The sequence below is a fragment of the Rhinoraja longicauda genome, chromosome 20 (assembly GCF_053455715.1).
Source record: "Rhinoraja longicauda isolate Sanriku21f chromosome 20, sRhiLon1.1, whole genome shotgun sequence".
NCBI classification, from domain to species: Eukaryota; Metazoa; Chordata; class Chondrichthyes; order Rajiformes; family Arhynchobatidae; genus Rhinoraja; species Rhinoraja longicauda.
Window position 1 is genome coordinate 23785528 of NC_135972.1, and position 21469 is coordinate 23806996.

The window sequence follows — 21469 nt, forward strand, 5'->3', positions numbered from 1 at the left end:
TGAACGCTGAGGCTGTCCAGTAGACATGGACAGACTGCAAAGGGTTCCTCTGTGTCCCGCACGTTGCTTGTCCTTTGGGAACAGCTGCTCTGTGGGGTCAGTGGAGAGGACAGTCCCTTTACCATTGACTGCTAAATTGGGACAAATGTTTAGCCTGGGGACTGTGCAAAGTCGGGTCAACAGGATCAAATAACAAGCCGGCTGAATAGTAGTCTGCTGGATCCATCTTCTTTCACAGCCCACGGGAACAGCAAACAGCAAGTCACAGTGCCGCAGCGGCAGAGTTGCTGCCTCACAACGCCAGAGACCCGGGTTCAATCCTGACCACGGGTGCTGCCTGTACGGATTTTGTACGTTCTTCCCGTGACCACGTGGGTTTTCTCTGGGTGCTCCGGTTTACTCCAAAACTGTGCAGGTTTGTAGGTTCATTGGCTTCTGAAAATTGACCCTAGTGTGTAGGATGGAACCAGTGGATGGGTGATCACTGTTCGGCATGGGCTTGGTGGGCCGATGGGCCTGTTTCCACGCAGTACCTCTCAACTAAAATAAAACCCCGCATCATTTTAAATGGAAATACTAACATTCTCATTGTAGAATATCTTAGCATCATCATTGCATTAGAATCACAAATACCACAGACGTAGGCCATTCGGCCCATCTTGCCAGTATTTAGTTTAGTTTCGAGCAGAAGCAAGCCCTTCGGCCGACTGTGTCCGCACCGACCAGCGATCCTCGTACACTAACACCATCCTACACACTAGGGACAGTTTACAATTTTACCTAAACCAATTAACCTCACTGGGTCACGGGGAGAATGCACAAACTCCGTACAGACAGCACCCATAGTCAGGATCAGTCCCAGGTCTCTGGCGCTGTGAGGCGCTCTGACATTCCTCTCTAGTTGTTCTTGCAACCTGGCTTTTTCTCCCCCCACAAAGCCTGGAATAGATCGGGGTCTCGTGCTCAGAATAGGGGAATCGAGAACCAGCGGAGATAGGTTTAAGGTGAAGGGGGAAAGATTTAATAGGAATCTGTGGGGAGTAACCTTTTCATACAAAGGGTGATGGAACGAGGTGCCAGAGGGGGTAGTTGAGGCTGGGACTATTGCAACGTTTAAGAAACAATTAGACAGGGGCACGGACAGTACATGTTTAGAGGGTTATGGGCCAAACGCAGGCAGGGTGGGACTAGTGTAGATGTGACACGTTGGTCAGTGTGAGGAAGTTGGGGCCTGTTTCTACACTGTATGACTCTCAAACCCTGCAAGATTTTATCACCCAATTACATATTCAAGTCACTTTCCACTGAATAACTTTCCACTGTTTCGCATCCAAACTGCAATGATTCACTTTGGGATAAAAAAAAATACTTCTCACATCTAAATTTATTTTCGCTGCTTGTCGAACCAGCTGCAAATAGAAACACTGTTTTTCCGTATTTGCATTTTAAAAAGCTCTCGTATTTTTGAGCACCTTTTATGAAGCTCGCCTTGATTTTCTTTTTCAAACAACAAACTTCGATAGATCTCTCGGGGCTTTTTAACAACCACAGATTCATATTTGTGGACAAAAAAAAAAAAGTCTAGATTCACAAAGGCGGTTCATGGCCAAGCAATTTCTTTGCTGTCTTTGTAGTCTCGGGAACATCACCCGCCTGTGTTATATCTGGTGTAGATATGCTAGAGAACAGGACTGGATGTCATCTCCTCCCCCAGTCTAGAAGCTGAATGCAAAGTCTGGATGGTAAGGATAACAGGTTCAAAGAGACACCTGCACCTCTTTCACCACCCACCCCCCCCACCCACCCACCTCTCTCAAATTCCTCAACAAATCACACGTCGTCTTGACTTGGACGTATGTTGCCATTTGCCGACCAGCGATCGATCGCCCCTACACTAGTTCCATCCCACACACCAGGGACAATTGATAGAAACCAATCAACCTAGAAACCCGCATGGCTTTGGAATGTGGGAGGAAACCGGAGCACCCGGGGGAAACCCACGAGGTCACAGGGGAGAGAGAACGTACAAACTCCAGACAGGCAGTACCCGAGGTGAGGATTGAACCTGGGACTCTGGCGCTGTGAGGCAAAAGCACGACCAGCTGCACTTCCCTAGTCAACCTAATCCTTACTCTGCTTGCCTATGTTCTCATTGGGCCGATGGGCCTGTTTTCCACGGCGTATCTCTAAACTAAACTAGTTCATGTGATTGGAGCAGAATTAGGCCATTCAGCCCATCGAGTCTACTCTGCCACTCAATCATGGCTGGCCTATTTTTCCCCCTCAACCCCATTCCCTTGCCTTTTCCCTGTAACCCCGAACACCCGTACTAATCAAGATTCTGTCAATCTCCACCTTAAAAATATCCTTTGACTTGGCTGGACGTGGCGATGAATTCCCCCACATTCACCACCCTCTGACTAAAGAAATCCCTCCTCATCTCCTTTTTAAAGGTACGCCCTATTATTCTGAAGCTGTGGCCTCTGGTCCTGGATTCGCCCACTAGTGGAAACATTCTGTCCACATCCACTCTACCCAGGACTTTCACTGATCGTTACGTTTCAATGAGGTCCCTCCTCATCCTTCTAGTGTCGGTTGATGAGTGATCGCCAGTCGGCATGCACTCGTTGGGCCGAAGGTCCTGTTTCCATGCTGTATTTCTTTTGTAAACAGCGCCAAAATATGGCGACTGTGCATTTGTGGGTTGTGCAAAAGAAGTTCACTGAGCTGTGCACACGTGACAATAAAGAACCATTGCACCATTGAGCAATTTAATCAGGCTATTCAACACTGCAACCTCCAAATAAGCTCTGAACTATGTTGGCTTGGGGACATTGATTTTGGCTTTGCACTATTATTGTTTGTTTGGCTTAGATATATGCAGTCTGCTAATTTCTGAAGCCTTCAGATCTGAATTCTTCAGATAATGATTTGTGTATATCTATTTGCTGCCTTTAAAGCTGCAGCAAGTAAGACGTTCACCGTTTTGGTGCAGATGCATATGACAAGCATTCTTGACTTGCTCTTCAAAATGGCACCGTGAGACCTCTTGTACTTTCTGACGGGGTATCTGGGGTTTAGGATGTCACCCTGTGTGGAGCACTCCTTGATGCTGGACAGGGGGATTGGCCTCGGGTTGATACTGAGTTCTCTGGGGAGATGATGCAGCGGTAGAGTTGCTGCCTCACAGCGCCAGAGACCCCGGTTCGATCCTGACTAGGGGTGCTGTCTGTACGGAGTTTGTACGTTCTCCCGCGTGAGTTTTCTCCGGATGTTTCGGTTTCCTCCCCCTCTCCAAAGACGTACAGGTTTGTAGGTTAATTGGCCTCTGTAAATTGCCCCTAGTGTGTTGGATAGAACTAGTGTACGGGTGATTGCTGGTTGGAGTGGACTCAGTGGGACGAAGGGCCTGTTTCCACATAGTATGTAACAAAACTATCTATACCGTATCTATCTAACACTGTAAACTAAACTAAACTCTGGATTGGTAGAAACCAAGAACAGCAGATGCTGGTTTATACCAAAGATAGGCACAAAATGCTGGAGTAACTCAGCGGGTCAGGCAGCATCTCCGGAGAGAAGGGGTATTGGTGACGTTTCAGGTCAGGACTCTGAAGGGGGGACCCGAACCAAAACGTCACCTCTCCCCATTTCTCTCTGGAGTTGCTGCCTGACCCACTGCGTTAATCCGGCATTTTGTGCAAACTCTGGTCTGGGCCTAGCAACCGCCATCTTCTGACTGGGGGACATTGTTGGCGCCAAAGATGAACTGCTGATGGAGCGCCCGTACTGAACGTAGATGTGTCGGCTTGTGTTTTCCAGTGATGCGTCAGGCACCGTTTGGGATGGACATCTGCTGTAGGAAAGGATCGCGGAGCCCCCTGCAGGAACTCTACAACCCGACCCAGGTCTGTACCGCTGCACCCACATTCAACACACACCGACGCAGCCTCACAAACCTCCATTTGCCACACACCAACACCCATTCACTTTACCAGCTCGAGAGGGTGGTAAAGTATCAGAGGACACAGAAACTCAGACGGTATCGTTCTGACTCCTGGGATTAAGCACAGATCTGGTGATTGTGAGGTGTTTTACTGTGGAAAGTGTTGAGACTGTAATACGTCTTCCTGCGAGGAGTTTTGCAATTTGCATTAGGATCTTATTCCCTGAAATGACCGTCACATGTCTTGTTCTTGTTGGCTTTCATGCGGTGTTTTGTAAAGTCCAGTTACATCGTTCAATGTTCGTGTCCTGATCGTTCAGATCTTATGTGCCAGATTGTAGGGCGTATAGTTAGTTTATTGCAAAAATAACTACAGGCCCACCATCAATTTTCCACCAACCAGTGGTCAGGCACCTCCGGGCAAAAAATCCGGGCAAAAATAAGAATCTGTGCATTTGAAATCCCCCCCCCGCCCCGGGAATTATTCCCGGGCAAGGCTGGGCAAGGCGGTGGAATTTGCCCCCTGTGGCTGGGGCTCTGGAACTCCAGCCCGGCCGAGGCCAACGCCAACGGATCCGTTCCCATCGCCGACCTCTGAGGCCGACTTTGCGGGCCAGTATCTCGGCCCCCTCAGCGGCCTAGGCGGGCCGTTCCAGTACCGTTGGACTCCTCTCGGAGGCCGTCACCTCTGTTGGTCCGGGGGGAAAACGGTTAACCCAGAAAGGCTTTGGAACCAAGGGTGCTGGAAAATCGGTGACGAACTGATCAGTACCATCTCTTCTACTTGTGTTCTATTTCGGTTACCCTGCTATGGAAAAGGTGCCGTTAAGCTAGAAAGCAGAGAGAAAAGATTTACCAGGATGTTGCTAAGACTCGACAGACTGAGTTACAGGGAGAGGTCGGGCGGGCCTGTACTCTATTCCTCAGAGTGTAGCATTCTGAATGTGATTTTACATAAAACATAGAACAGTAGATAATTTGGGCCACATTGTCTGTGTCAAACATGAAGCCTGGGCTGTACTGAATTTTCTTGTTGCGAAAGGAAGAAGTGGGATACATTTATCCATTCATTCGCTGTGCTGTACTGACCTATGCTCTAAGTTTTAAATCCAACTCTTATCTGCCTGCACGTGATCCATATCCCAAAGACCTGGGTTTGTAGGTTAATTGGCTTCTGTAAATCTGTCCCCAGAGCATGGGATAGAACTAGTGTTAATGTGTGATCGCTGGTCAGCGTGGACTCGGTGGGCTGAAGGGCCTGTTTCCATGCTCTATCTCTAAACTTAACTGAATGGACAAATGAACGGCACTTGTAACCTTTTTGGCGATGTGAGGTGTGGAGGGAAATGTTGGCTGAAAGAGTCATAGAACCGTGCAGCGTGGAAACAGGCCCTTCGGCCCAACTTGCCCACGCTGACCAACATGCCCCATCTACATTAGTTCCACCTGCCTGCATTTGGCCCATTTCTCTAAACCTGTCCTATCCAAGTACCTGTCTAATTGTTTCTTAAACGTGCAATAGTCCCTGTCTCAACTACCTCCTAGGGCAGCTCGTTCCATACACCCTCCAACCTTTGTGTGAAAAAATTACCCTGCAGATTCATATTAAATCGTTCTCCCCCTCATCTTAAACCTATGCCCTCTGGTTCTCGATTCCCCAACTCTGGGAAAGAGACTCTGCGCGCCCACTCCTCTCATGATTGTATACACCTCCATAAGATCACTCCTCATCCTCCTACGCTCCAGGGAATAGAGGTGTTGTTTGCTCAACTCCCCCTGTAGCTCGGGCCTCGAGTTCTGGCAACATCCTCGTCAGAGTCAAGTTTAAGGCCCAGTTAAGTTTGTTATTGTCACGTGCACTGAGATAGAGTGAAAGACTTGGGGCCCAGGTTATTTGGATCATTAACATCCCTGGAATCAAAGCGACAGGGCCTAGTTACCTACGAGTCCTGGTAACTTTGCCGATGCTGCACTTCATCTGAAAGCAAAGGGAGGCGGTTGCAAACTCTGGCGCTTCCTGGCACTCGTTGTGTGTTATTAAAAGGCAGAACTTGTCACTTCCTGAGAAGCTGTTATCACTTCCGCTGCCCTTTATCTGCTCACCCATGGTCTTGTGTGAGGCCGTACAGTGGGCTGACAGCAGTTATCCTTCAGTGTATTGACAGGACTGAATTGCAAGCTGCCATCACCAGGATCCTTACTGCTTGATACTTTGCACACAAAGGCAGATACACCTCATCCTGCCAATATGCTCGCTGCCTCAGTATCACAGGATCAGATCCCCGCTGAGTTACTCCAGCATTTTGTGTCTATCTTCAGTACAAACCAGCATTTGCCGTTCCTTCCTAAGCCTCGTGTTATTAACGACATTCTGCACATTATTGCAGTTCATGAGTAATTCATCGGTTGTGGGGTTGTGGGGCCTGCTAAGCAGCTCTGTCGGAGATATGAAAGGTCCCTTAAAAGTACAGGTCTTTCTTTCTGATCATTGTGTTTTGATTCAGTTTAGTTTAGTTTGGTTTGGTTTAGTGATACAGCATGGAAACAGGCCCTTCGTCCCACCAAATCCGTGCCAACCAGCGATCACCCCGTACACTAGCACTATCGGGCGGCACGGTGGCGCAGCGGTAGAGTTGCTGCCTTACAGCGAATGCAGCGCCGGAGACCCGGGTTCGATCCCGACCACGGGTGCTGTACTGTACGGAGTTTGTACGTTCTCCCCGTGACCTGCGTGGGTTTTCTCTGAGATCTTCGGTTTTCTCCCACACTCCAAAGACGTACAGGTATGCAGGTTAATTGGCTTGGTAAATGTAAAAATTGTCCGTACTGGGTATAGTGTTAATGTGCGGTAATCGCTCGTCGGCGTGGACCCGGTGGGCCGATAGGGCCTGTTTCCCCGCTGTATCTCTAAACTAAACACTACGGACAGTTTTCACTATTTTTACCGAAGCCAATTAACCTACAAAGCTGCCATGCCCTTGGAGGGTGGGAGGAAACCGGAAACACGGAGGAAACCCACGCAGTCACGGGGAGAATGTACGAACTCTGTACAGACAGCACCCGCAGTCGGGATCGAATCTGGGTCTCTGGCGCTGTGAGGCAGCAACTCTACCGCTGCGACATTGTGTTCTTCCAAAAACACTGATTAAATACTTCAACTCCACTTCAGCGTTCAAGAGTCTTTCTACTCATGGTTTGATGCCATAGAATTGCACAGCACAGAATGAGGATGTTGGGGCCATCAGACCTATTCCGGCTCTTGAACAAGCTTTCCCTTCGCTTCCATTCTCCCCCTGCTCTACCCCGATGTTTGTTTATAGGCTCTAAACTCTTTTTAAAGTTACTGTTATATCTGCTTCCTCTTTTCTGGCGTGAAGCGTACTGCACATCAGAACTATTTGTTGCGAGAAAATCACTTCTCTTTCTCCCTCTCCCCACTGATCCCTTCAGCAATCATCTTATCTTTGTGTTCCCAGCTATTATTTGGACAATGGTTCAACACGACTGTTATTGTCGCAAGGGCGAATGCAGTGAAATTCTTTTCTTCCGTAAAGTAGAGTATACGCTAACCTAAGCACATCCTCGATGAGCAAGTGTACAGAAACCGCCTACTGAGCCCGCGTGCACGAGGCGCCATGTTTTGGCACCATTTTCAAAGTCCGGTCCGCGGACTGGATCTTATGAGCGGAGCTGGATCCAGGCGAGCCCCAGGCTGCTCTGTGGCCTCCAGCCGTCGCCTTCCTTGGACACAACGTCCCTCTCCTCGCCCGTCCACCTTTGGGCACCTCCTGCGACCGACCTTATTTATTCTATTAAAAAACCATTACGTGTTTACCGTGTTCGGTCTGCCAAATGTGTACCTCATTTCCCAGCAATTTTACGCCCACTTTTCTTGCACGTGACCTAATGCAGCAAGTTGTCAGGGCTCGGCCTTGCTTCCCACACATTGCCCGCATTGGGATCGTTTTCTTCAACCCTCTGTGATGCCTGTCAATGTGGCTGTTGTGTGAGGTGGCATTTAATTGAATCAACCAGTTTCCACTCATTGTAAGATTCACTAAACGTGGGCAGTGCACACATCCAGAAATTCACGTTCATAAGTTACAAGAGCAGAATTAGGCCATTCGGCCCATCGAGTCCACTCCGCCATTCAATGATGGCTGATCTATTTTTCCCTCTCAACCCCATTCTCTTGTCTTCTCCCCATAACCCCTGACACCCGTACTAATCAAGAATCTGTCAATGTCCGCCTTAAAAATGCCCCTTGACTTGGCCTCCACAGCTTTCTGTGGCAATGAACTCCGCAGATTCACCACCCTCTGATTAAATAAATACATCTCCTTTCTAAAGGCACATCTTCTGAGTCTGTGCCCTCTGGTCAACGACTCTCCCACTAGTGTAAACATCCTCTCCACATCCATTCTATCCAGGTCTTTCACTATTTGGTAAGTTTGAATGAGGTCCCCAACTAAACTCCAGCCTGTGCAGGCCCGGTGCGGTCAAACGCCCATCACATGTTAACCCAATCGTTTCTGGGATCATTGTAGTAAACCTCCTCTGGACCCTCTCCAATGCCAGCACATCTTTCCTCAGATATAATAATGCATTTTAAAATTTTTATTGGGGGCCCAAAACTGCTCACAATACTCACAATGTGGTCAGACCAGCGCCTTATAAAGCCTCAGCACTACACCCCTGTTTTGCAGTCAATCACATCCAGCACTTTCCTAATCGTAGCTGACCTTCATCTCCCCAGATAACCAGCATTCTCCCCCCACCCCCCCCCCCCCCCCCCCTGAACCGCTTGTCAGAGTGGATTGCTGATGTAAAGCCTCAGCCTTGTGTTGCTGTTTTGGAATTTTGGTTTCATTGTGTCGATATGGCAGGCTGACAGAAAGGACGAGGCTTGTGTGACCAAAACAACAATTTGTATTATCGTAATGCCTCTGGCTACACAATTTGTACTTATACTGCAGTGTTTATCGTAATGGACCTGATATTGTTGGCACAGGCTGCCATTGGTAAATACTGCCTATCTTCCTAACAACCACAATGGAGGAACAGCACCTCATATTTTGCTTGGGCAGCTTTACAACCCAGCGTTATGAACATTGATTTCTTTAACTTCAAGTAACCCTTGCATCCCCTCTCTCTCTCCGTTCCTCCCCCACACTAGTCAAGTCAAGTCAAGTCAAGTCAATTTTATTTGTATAGCACATTTAAAAACAACCCACGTTGACCAGTGCTGTACATCTGATTAGGTACTAAGGAAAAAAATGAAACATACAGTAGCACGCAAACAGTTCACAGCGCCTCCTCAATGAGCCTCAAACGCTAGGGAGTAGAAATAATCGTTGTATTAGTTTCACTGTGTTCCTGGTGAGTCTGTATAACTGGTTTTCACCTAGCCCACAGCCAACGATGGAGCATTTCCTTGATCATTGATTTTTTGCATTTCTTTCTTTCATTTGTTCAATATCTCTCTATATCAGTATATCTATCTCTCGTTTCCCTTTCCCCTGACTCTCAGACTGAAGAAGGGTCTCGACCCGAAATGCCACCTATTCCTTTTGTCCAGAGATGCTGTCTGACCCAGTGAGTTACTCCAGCATTTTGCGTCGATATTCTGTTTAAACCAGCATCTGTAGCTCCTTCCTACACAGAGGAAATTTAACAGCAGGACATAAAGTGCTGGAGTACCTCAGCAGGTCAGGCAGCATCTCTGGAGAACTTGGATAGGTGACGTTTTGGGTCAGGACCCTTCTTCAGCATCACTGATCCACGTTTTCCAGAGACGCTGCCTGACCCGCTGAGTTACTCCAGCACTTTGTGCTCCTTTGTGTATTAACCAGCATCTGCAGTTCCTTGCATAGGAAAGGAGCGTAGATCCTGGCTTATGCAGAAGATAGACATAAAGTGCTGGAGTAACTCAGGGGGTCAGGCAGCCTCTCTGGAGAACATGGATAGATGACGCTGAAGAAGGGTCCCAAACCAAAACGTCACCTACCCATGTCCTCCAGAAATCCTGCCTGACCCACTGATTTACACCAGCACTTTGTGTTTATCTGCAGTTCCTTGTTTTTACAACTTATATTTATATAACAGCGTTATCAAAATGGAACTGATAACGTTGGCACCGGCTGCCATTGGTAAATACTGCCTATCTCCCGACAACCAAATTAAACAATACAATGTAGAAGCAAGAAACTGCAGATGCTGGCTTACAAACATGGACACAAAATGATGGAATAACTCAGCAGGTCAGGCAGTAGGGCCGGCACGGTGGCGCAGCAGTAGAGTTGCTGCCTCACAGCACCGGGTTCGATCCTGACTATCGGTGCTGTCTGTACAGAATTTGTACGTTCTCTCTTTGACCACGTGGGTGCTCCGGTTTCCTCCCACACTCCAAAGACGTGTGAGTTTGTAGGTTAATTGGCTTCCATAGTGTGTGGTTTGGAAGTAGTGTGAGCGGGTAATCGATGGTCGGCATGGACTCGGTGGGCCGAAGGGTCTTTTCCATGCTGTATCTCCAAAAAAAATGCAGATGGGTATAAACCAGCTTCCGCAGTTCCTGACTGGACTAGACTAGACTACTTTTTTAATGGTGATGGAAACTGCTGGTGGATATGCTTGTACTGAAATGTAAAATGTGAATCCCATTCAAAACAGTTGGCTGTTGGGTGTACGGACGGAATCACAGAGATAGGGAACGTTGAGGCTAGTGACTGGTTTGATTTGTTCATTGAGAGCTAAGTGAGTGGAACACAGATGAGTGACTGGGATCTGGCGTGGAATGGAAATAGGCAACACTAAGCTAGAAAAATAAATGGCACAAAGCACTCTACAGGAGCGAGGCCAAATAAAATCTAGCAGCAGCACGGACCAGGAGGCCAAAAGGGCTGTTTCAGCGAAGGAATTCGACGCAGCCCTGCTGACATTGCAGTGAGACAGGGTCGTTCACCATTGCTGGACGTTCTTTGGCAAACTGTAGCGAGTCGAGAGGGCGGAACAATGAAGCGCAGGCGCCGGTTTACACCAAAGATGGACACAAAGCGCGGGAGTAACTCAACGGCTCAGGCAGCATCTCTGGAGAGAGAAGGACGGCTGATGTTTCGGGTCGGGCCCCTTCGTCGGACCGGAGTCAAGAGTGTCTGAAATGGGCGGGGGTCAGTGTTGGCGACGTCTCATGTTTGGCCATGAAATGAGACGCCCCAGAATATTGACCAAACGTTCGTGCTCATAATCGTGTCGCTGGGCTGCCAGGCCTCACTGATTCAGACATAATGCCTGGGGGCGTGCAACAAGGTGAAAGGTCACTGAAAGTAAAGTAAGACTTTAATTTCCTGCTCCTTCAATTATAATATGTTATCTATTTTCTACCAGCTGCAAGGGGAATTATTTCCACTGGGCCGGTGTTCAGTGGATTGCTGGTTAGTCCAGACTCCATGGTTGGATGAGCCTGGGACATTTCTGAAGGCCAGATTGCGTGATGTGTGTTGGATTGTTAAATCGCCCAGGCTGCGTAATTAATATTTAACAAGTAAGGGCAACCATCCCATTCACATCTCTGCACCTTCCTCGGCAAGGCTACCGGCATAATCGAGGACCAGTCGCATCCCGGCCACTCCCTCTTCTCCCCTCTCCCATCAGGCAAGAGGTGCAGAAGTGTGAAAATGCACAGCTCCAGATTCAGGGTCAGTTTCTTCCCAGCTGTTATCAGGCAACTGAACCATCCTGTCACCAACTAGAGAGTGGTCCTGACCTCCCATTTCCCTCATTGGAGACCCTCGGACTATCTTTAATCAGACTCCACTGGACTTTATCTTCCACTAAACGTTATTCCCTTTGTCCTGTATCTGTACACTGTGGACGTTTCGATTGTAATCATGTATCGTCTTTCTGCAGACTGGTTAGCACGCAACAAAAAGCTTTTCACTGTACCTCACTCAGTACATGTGAAAATAAATTAAACTAAACTTGTCTTCCCCTCTGTAAGTCTTTATGTGGTGGGCATCATTCTCATCTTTAATTGGAGAATTATGGTGGCACTTTAGGACAAAGGTCCAGGACACCAATGCAGACGTGAAGTAAAGCAACACAGTCCAAGGTACTCCCTCTGAGAATGATGTTAAATTAGACTCTACCACTCTCTAAAAATGTTTACTTTAGTTTAGTTTATTACTGTCACGTGTATCGAGGTGCAGTGAAAAGCATTTTGTTGCGTGCTGTCCAGTCAGTGAAAAGACTATACATGATTACAATCGATCTGTCCACAGTGTACAGATGCAGGATAAAGGGTAAAATGTTTAGTGCAAGATAAAGGCCAGTAAAGTCCGATTAAAGATACTCCAAGGGTCTACGATGAGGTAGATGGTAGGTCAGAATCACCCTCGAATTGTTGATAGGATGGTTCAGTTGCCTGATAACAGCTGGGAAGAAACTGTCCCTGAATCTGGAGGTGTGCGTTTTCACACTTCTGTACCTCTTGCCTGTTAGGAGAGGGAAAAAGAGGGAGTGAGACTGGTCCTTGTGATTATGCTGGTGGCCTTGCTGAGGCAGCATGAAGTGTAGGTGGAGTCAGTGGAAGGGAGGTTGGTTTGTGTGATGGTCTGGGCTACATCTACAACTCTCTGTGATTTCTTGCGAACTTGGATGAAGCTGTTCCCAAACCATGCTGCGATGTGGTCGAATGCTTTCTACTGTGTTTTGTACTGAATCCTCCAGCTAATATCTTGGCAGTACTGGGTTAATTTCACTTCAGTGGTTCAATGCTGCAATTATACCTTATTTTGGGCTTAGCATTTTCTGTTTCCATTTCAGTTCTGAGGAGTTGTGCTCAATGTTAGTCTCTGAGGAATTAAATAAAAGCTTTAGTCAAATGCAGCAACTTTTGGTTTTCATGGTAAAAGAACAAGTTACCTGGCAATGGCAATAGGCAACATTGGTACAATCAAATTCACCTGTTACAATCAGACATTTTAATATTCCAGGTTTTTCTCTCAAATTGTGTAGTAATACAACATAGAAACAGGCCCTTCGGCCCACTGAGTCCATGCTGAACAGCGATCACCTGTACTATAGTTCTATCCTTCACAATGTACAGTAAGGCCATTTGCTGTAAGGCAGCAACTCTTAGAGAAACGGGCCCTTCGGCCCAGCAAGATCATGCCGACCATCAATAGCCCATTCACACTAGGTTCTTGGTTCTTGGTTCTCCAAAATATTCCAAATGGTATTTAATCTGGAGGTGTGTTAGATCAACTTTCAGACTGAAAGTAGGGTTCCAACCTGAAACGTCACCCATCCTTTTTCTCCAGGGATGCTGCCTGACCCGCTGAGTGACTCCAGCACTTTGTGTCTATCTTCGGTATAAACCTGCATCTGCAGTTCCTCCCTAAACTAGGGGTTTCTCCGGGTGCTCCGGTTTTCCTGCACATTCCAAAGACGTGCATGTTTTGTAGGTTAATTGGCTTCTGTAAATTGCCCCATTGTCCCGAGTGTGCGGCATTGAACTGGTGTGAACGGGTGATCGATGGTGGGGGGCGGACTTGGTGGGTGAAAGGCCTGTTTCCACGCTGAATCTCCAAACTAAACTAAACTACTTCTTAATGGTGATGGAAACCCATTAAAAGTTGTGTTCCATCAGTTAACCCCGCACTTTATTGAGTTCCCTTCAGACCACAAGCACTTCAGGCCCAGAGAGTGGGCATTTTACTGACATGCGTTTTTAGCTTTACTGCGAACAGGAGACACTTTTCACACTCTACCCTCTTGCTGCCCGTTTGGCTTTGTTTATGTGTTTCTAAAGAGGCGAGGAGATGAATAAGCCCCGTCTGTGCTGTGCTGTTGGTGTGTAAATAAACTCCCCACTGACTGATTTTAAAATTGGGAGTTTCATAACTGGTTCGTTCCTAAATTAACAAACCCTGTAACCTCTATTAGAACAGGCCTTGCTTATCCGTCTGTGGTTTTGCAGAAATCTCTCCCACACATAGACCTCTCTTCGTGCTCGGTCTACACATACACTGCTTCGCTCTGACCGAGTGGGCGGCAGAGTGGCGCTGCGGGTAGTGCGGCTGCCTCGCCGCTCCAGTGACCTGGGTTTGATGCTGACCTCTGCTGCTGTCTGTGCGGAGTTTGCACGTTCCCTCTTGTGTTCACACAGGGTTTTGCCTGAAGGGGGGGGGAAAGAGATTTAATAGGAACCTGAGGGGTAACATTTTCACACAAAGGATGGTGGGTGTATGGGACGAGCTGCCGGAGGAGGTAGGTGAGGCAGGTGCTATTGCAACGTTTAAGAAGCATTTGGACAGGTACATGGATAGGACAGGTTTAGAGGGATATATGGGCAGAAGCGACTAGTGTAGATGGGACATGTTGGGGCAAGTTCCACACTGTATGACTCTATCTGTGACTCTATGGGGTTAGTTATTGTCCTGCAGCATAGGTGTGTATGGGCAGTTTAGATACTACTTTGGCTTCGGGCATGGTTTTCTTGGTTGAGTGCTTATCCTGGTGTTATAGCACCTACATTGTGTTTTAACGGTAATGGAGTTCTCCATCTGCCCTATTGTCTTTGCAACTCTTCATATGTTCTCTTTCATGCTTCAGATATACACATATGTATGTATAAGGAATATGAGCTTGCTTTGAAAAATTTTAATTGTAAAAATAATCACTGTTTATGGTGTCTGTCAGTAATCACCATAATATGATCCGCTCTCTCTCTCTAACGTAGGCTGCTGTTTGAACTATTAAAGAACAATTCCACCTTCAAAATGGCCACAATTGTAGTGCACCTGGGAAGTTAAATTGTGGTAAATTGATATCTTGGTGTCTCCTGAAGTCTGATATTTGGCTCTCCTTCAGTAAGGAGGAGACTGCAATGTGGGTGGCACAGCTGGTGGAGTTGCTGCCTCACTCACAGCGTCAGAGACCCAGGTTCGATCCTGACCTCGGGCGCTCTCTGTGCGGCGTTTGTACGTTCTCCCTGTGACCTCGCCGGGCTTCCTCCGGGTGCTCCGGTTTCCTCCCACAGCCCAAAGACATGCGGGTTTACAGGTTAATTGGCCTCTGTACTTCGCCCCTACTGTGTAGGAAGTGGGATAACATAGATCTAAGATGAATGGATGATCGATGGTCGTCGTGGACTCGGTGGGCCAAGGTGTCCGTATCCATTCTGTGTCTCTAGACTAAACTAAATGGGGCGGCACAGTGACGCAGCGGTGGAGTCGCTGCCTTACAGCGCCAGCGACCCGGGTTCAATAACTACAGATGCTGTCTGTACGTTCTCCCTGTGACCGTGTGGGTTTTCTCCGGGTGCTCCGGTTTCCTCCCACGTTCCAAAGACGTACATGCCTGTAGGTTGAGGAAGAAGGGTCTCGACCCGAAACGTCACCCATTCCTTCTCTCCTGAGATGCTGCCTGACCTGCTGAGTTACTCCAGCATTTTGTGAATAAGTACCTACCTGTAGGTTAATTGGCTTGGGGGGGGGAAAAAAAGTAATTTGTTCCCCGTGTGTAGGATAGTGCCTGTGCACGTACGTGTTGATCGCCGGTCAGCCGAAGGTCCTGTTTCCATGCTGTATCTCTGAGCTGTGCGAAGCTAAAGGTGCTATGTAAATGTGTCTTGGCATGATTATGCGGGAATGCGTCTCACCCTGATATCATCAGAATGCAGCGTTTAAAGTGGAGGTGTTGGCATAAAACAAACTAATGAAGGTTCAGTGCTGTAATTACTGTAATTAACTTTGTTTAAGCTTGCTTCTGTGAAGGCAGCTCGAACCAGTAATTAGCAATTGCAGATGTCACTGCTCCGAGGCCCAGCTATGAGTCCTCACTCCCAAAAGGCACTTATCCCGCTGTCGACCTTTATTCAGCCTATTTACCTGCCGTTTTTTTTTAGGACAACGTTTAGTGGTTGCGGGTGTAATATATTTGGGGAAACTGAATGAAGCTGAGAGGAGGGTAGACACAGGGGACTGTGGGTGCTGGAAGCAAAGAAACAAAGTGCTGGAGGAACTCAGCAGGGCAGTAACAGAGGGGGATAATTAAAGGTAGTTTTAATGCAATGAAAAACTTTGGCAGAGTACATTTTTTTTTGCAGTGGGCAATTCCAACCAGAGGAGAGATGGAGAGAATTTCACCATGACCCCTTGGCTGGGACGTACAGATGTGCAACGCAGTGCACGATTAAAGTCTAACCATGATCTGACACTTTCCAGAGTATTGGAAAGGAAAGGGCCAAGATCACAAAATCACATTTATCTTCTCTTTTCTGACACGGTAAAAAGCTGTTAACATACTGTGGAACCTAGAACAGTGCAGCACAGCACAGGAACAGGCCCTTCAGCCCACAATGTCCGTGCCCAACATGATGCTTGGTTAAACTAATCTCCTCTGCCTGCACATGACCCACATCCCCCCCATTCCCTGCATATCCATGTTTTGTTTAGTTTAAGGACGCAGCGTGGAAACTGGCCCTTCGGCCCACCGAGTCCAGGCCGACCAGCGATCACCCAAACACTAGTTCGAGTCCCGCACTCTGGGGACAATTTACAAAAGCCAGTTAACCTACCAACTAGCTCGTCTGGAATGTAGGAGGAAACTGGAGCACCTGGAGAAAACCCACAAGGTCACTGGGAAAATGTGCAAACCCCATACAGACAGCAGCCGTAGTCGGGATCGAACCCGGGTCTCTGGCGCTGTGAGGCAGCAACTCTACCGCTGCACCACAAGGTCGCCCTATGTGGCAATTTAAAAGTCTCTTCAACACCACCAACATATTTGCCTCCAGCATCACCTCTGGCTGCATGTTCCAGGCACCCACCAGCCTCTGTGTAAATAAACTTGTCCCTCACATCTCCTTTAAATATTTCCTCTTTCACCTTAAAGTTGTGAACTCCAATCTTTGACACTTCCATCCTTATCTAACTATCCTAGGAGCCAGAGTTCAGGATCGTTGATCCAGAGTCAAGAATCCCACCAAGGTAGTCTTTAGACTTTGTAGATGGTAGAGATTTTAGACTTTTGAGATGCAGCGCAGAAAGATTTAGATTTAGATTTTAGATTTAGAGATACAGTGCAGAAACAGGCCCTTCAGCCCACCGGGTCCGCGCCGCCCAGCGATCCCCGCACATTAACACTATCCTAGTAACACACTAGGGCAAATTTTGCATTTGCCCAGCCAATTAACCCTTCAAACCTGTACGTCGTTGGAGTGTGGGAGGAAACCGAAGATCTCGCAGAAAACCCACGCAGGTCACGGGGAGAACGTACAAACTCCGTACAGTACAGCACCCGTAGTCAGGATCGAACCTGAGTCTCCGGCGCTGCATTCGCTGTAAGTCAGCAACTCTACCGCTGCGCCACCGTGCCGCCTCATAATCAAGAAATCACGAAACTGGCCCTTTGGCCCACCAAGTCCGCACCGACCATCGATCACCCCTTACACTAGCACCATCCTACACACTAGGGAAGCCCAATTAACCTTACAGACCTGTACGTCTTTGGAGTGTGGGAGGAAACCAGAGCACTCTGAGAAAATCGACGTGGTCACAGTGAGAACGTACAAACTCTGTACAGACAGGACCCATGGTCAGGATTGAACCCGGGTCTCTGGCGCTGCGAGGCAGCAACACTACCACCGTGCCACCGTGCCGCCCCATAATGAAGAACTCACGCTCTGGGAATTGAACCCTGGTCTCCCACGTGACAGGCGGGGATGCTAACCACTATACCAGCGAGGATGTGACTGAATTGTGGTATACTTAATGACTGCTATTTCAATATATTTAATTCAGGCTATTTAATGAATGAAGTTGGCCACTCTGCCCAGCTCCCTGTGCTATCCCCATGAACAGACACTCCAGTCAGTCCCCCCTCTCTACACTTTCCCCGCAGCTCTGAAGATTCTTCCTTTCCAACCATTTGTTTGATTCTCCTTTTCTGCTTATTATTGAATCTGCTTGGACCAGCAGTTCTGGATCATGATAAATTCATCCCCCCTCTGGCTTGTTTTGCTAATTATTTTACATTTGTGTCACCTCGTCACCAGCTTCCTTGCTGCTGGAAGCAGCTTCCCCTCCTGTGCTCTAATAACAAACACACACTCTATCCCTCGGAGCGCAGGATGGTGAGGGGCGATCTTATCGGGGTGCACAGAATCCCGAGAGAAATAGATCAGATAGACACTCAGAGCCTCTTGCCCAGATTAGGAGAATCGAGAACCAGAGGACATGTTTAAGGTTTGGGGGAGGAAACATTTAAAAGAAATCTGAGGGATAATCTTTTCACACAAAGGGTGGTGGGTGTATGGAACGAGCTGCCGGAGGAGGTAGTTGAGGCAGGTTCTACCTCAACATTTAAGAAACATTTAGACAGGTACATGGATAGGACCGTTTTAACGGGATATGGGCCAAACGCAGGCAGGTGGGACTCACGTAGATGGGACATATGGGCCGGTGTGGGCAAGATGTTTTCACGCTGTATGTCTCTATGACATCAATTGTCCATTTTGATACTGGCTTTGGTATTTGTTAAATATTGTCACAAAGGATTGAACCCGGGTCTCTGGCGCTGCGAGGCAGCAACTCTGCCGCTGCATCACTGTGCCACCCATATGATCTGTAGTCTTCCATGCCTCCATTTTGTAATTGCATTGTTAGCTTTGTACGAAGTCCTTGTCCTTCCACACACAAAAAGGCTATAGTTGTGGAAATGCCAGAGATGGAGTATTCTTTATCTCAGCTGTAGTCAGGGGAAGGGCAGGGTGCAGGTTACCCCGTTTAGCGAATTTTGGGTCACTTTGTTTCCGCTTTATGCTGATAATAACGGGGCTAACTAACAACTGCTCTCAATTCTTGTAAAAACCTGGCTGCTTTTCTCCTCCCTTCTCAAAGGATGAAAGAGATTACGCAGGATTTAACGATCCCAATTTCTTCCATTCCAATTAAGCTAAAATGCTTCAAGTATTTCTGCATTTCCAGCTCAGGCGATGTTTAGTTTAGCGTGGAAACAGGCCCTTCGGCTCATTGAGTCCCACACCGACCAGCGATCACCCATGCACTAGTTCTATCCTACACACTCCGGACAATTTACAGAAGCCAATTAATCTACAAACCTGCACGTCTTTGGAGTGTGGGAGGAAACCAGAGCACCCGGAGGAAACTCGCTTGGTTACAGGGAGAACGTACAAACTCCGTACAGACAGCACCCGTAGTCAGGATCGAACCCAGGGTCTCTGGCGCTGTGAGGCAGCAACTCTACCGCTGCGCCACGTTGTTGCCCTGGAACAGTCATAGAAACAATTTCCTTTTGTAAAGTGGATCATCAACGGAGAGTGTTGCAAGTGTCTTCATGTGATTGTTACCAAATAGAAATTCCAGTGTCGGGTAATATTTGCAGTTATTGGGACAGGTGATCAAAAGCCTGATAAATTTATAAAGCATGGAAATTGGCCCTTTGGCCCAAGTTGTCCATGCTGACCAAGATGCCCCATCTACGCCAGTCCCATTAGTCCAATAAACTTTTCCTATCCAGATACGTGCTCAAGTGTCTTTTAAATGTTGTTATGGTACCTGCCTCCTCTGGCAGCTCGATCCATATACATACACGTCATAGCGAGGCATAAAGAGATACAGCGTGGAAACAGGCCCTTCGGCCCAAATTGTCCATGCTACCTGTCTGGGTTAGTCTCGTTTGCCTGCATTTGACCCATATCCATCTGAACCAAAGACAAAATAGATAAATTTGAAGGATGAAACGCAAGTGGAGAAATGGGAAGGTTTTTGGAAGGGAATTTCAGTGTTTGTGGACCTTGGCATTTGACAATGTGACCTTCACTTGTGGAACCACTGAATTAGGAGACGTGGGAATTGGGAAGAATGCGGATATTTCATTAATAATTACCCTTTTTCGTTGTTTTGTGGGTTTTTACCCATGGGTAGTGTGTTTTCAAAGACAGTATCCGCCATTATGGTGTACCTGCGTTACTAAAGTTTAAAAACTAGGTCTTCAGATTTTTAGAATTTTTATATCATAAAAAGATTACTAAAAGTTTAAAAATAAAACAAATTACTTAAATTAGGCAGGCAGGCCATTAAACTGCTTAAGCAGCTTTTAGGACCCCAATCCACCATAGCTTAATTGTTTAGTTAAGATTATTATTGTCACGTGTACCGAGGTACAGTGAAAAACATTTGTTTGCGTGCTGTCCAGTCAAAGAAACACAAACAAGTTGTCCACAGTGTACAGATACAGGATAAAGGTTATAGTGTTTAGTGCAAAGATATAACATTGAAGATAGTTCAAAGGTCTTCAGTGAGGTGGATGGGAGGTCAGGACCTAGTTATTGATAGGGTGCTTCAGTTGCCTGATAACAGCTGGGAAGAAACTGTCCCTCAATCTGGAGGTGTGCGTTTTCACACTTCTGTACCTCTTGCCTAGTGGGAGAGGGGAGAGGAGGGAGCGGCCGTGGTGAGACTGGTCCTTGATTATGCTGGCGGCCTTGCCGAGGCAGCGTGAAGGGCAAGGAATGGTCAGCGTATTGGAACCCTCTAACCTACAGGAAAAACACTGCTCATGGTTAAGGGTCGAATGAGTGCAAAAGTGGATGAATGTGGGAACCGACATGATGGGCCGAAGGGCCCTTTTCCGTACTAGATATCTCAGTGACGTTTGGACTCATCTCAAATTCACCTTGGAAAGTAGATAGCTCTTGAACTACTGCAGCCTGTGGGAAGGAGACAATATATATATAGACATCAGTCTGAAGAAGGGTCTCGACCCGAAACGTCACCCATTCCCTCTCTCCCGAGATGCTGCCCGACCTGCTGAGTTACTCCAGCATTTTGTGTCTACCTTTGATTTAAACCAGCATCTGCAGTTTTGGTTTTTTTCCGACTCCTTCCCAAGTCTATGAGTTTGGAGCTTACTTGGCCGTTTTAGTGTGTAATAGCCTGATGGTTTTTGGGAAGAAGCTGCTTCTGAACCTGGACGTTACAATTTTCAGGCTCCTGTACCTTCCTCCTGATGGCAGGAATGAAATGAGAGCGTGGCCAGGATGGTGTGGGTCTTTACTCCGGCAATCCAGCAACCGCGTGGTCACTGATACAAATTTTAGTTAACAAACCCAATTTAAATTCCCTAAGCTGAAGTCGTGGGATTTGAATTTGAGTCAGCCAACCTGTAATTAAGAGTTATTAGATTGCTGGTTCAGTAATTCAGCCCGAGTCCTCATTTAGTGTATTTCAACCTGAACCATTGCAAGCTGTACTGGCAGTTCTGATGAATCTGAGTGCACACAAGCTCTGATTCAGAGCTGAATGCCTTACCTGTAAGCATTCAACACCACGTCTGTCTGCCAAGTATATCAGGTGAAGTTTCACCTCCCCCTTTCCTATAAATACACAAAGTGAAGAAGCTGGTGAAAGAGTGAGGGTTATTTGTGATGAAAAGGAACTGGCGATCCAGGTTTGTACCAAAGATCGACACAAAGTGCTGGAGTAACTTTTCCAATTTACA

At 47.4% G+C, this 21469-nt stretch overlaps 1 protein-coding gene across 2 annotated transcripts in view; it reads left to right on the forward strand.

The window, feature by feature from the left end:
* The window catches only part of chst11 (carbohydrate (chondroitin 4) sulfotransferase 11), a 112697-nt gene that overhangs the window by 42387 nt on the left and 48841 nt on the right, over positions 1 to 21469 (forward strand). For both annotated transcript variants that reach the window (XM_078416613.1, XM_078416614.1), the window contains exon 2: positions 3823 to 3908. In XM_078416613.1, coding sequence (XP_078272739.1) covers positions 3823 to 3908 — 86 coding nt within the window. The remainder of the gene's footprint in view (positions 1 to 3822; positions 3909 to 21469) is intronic.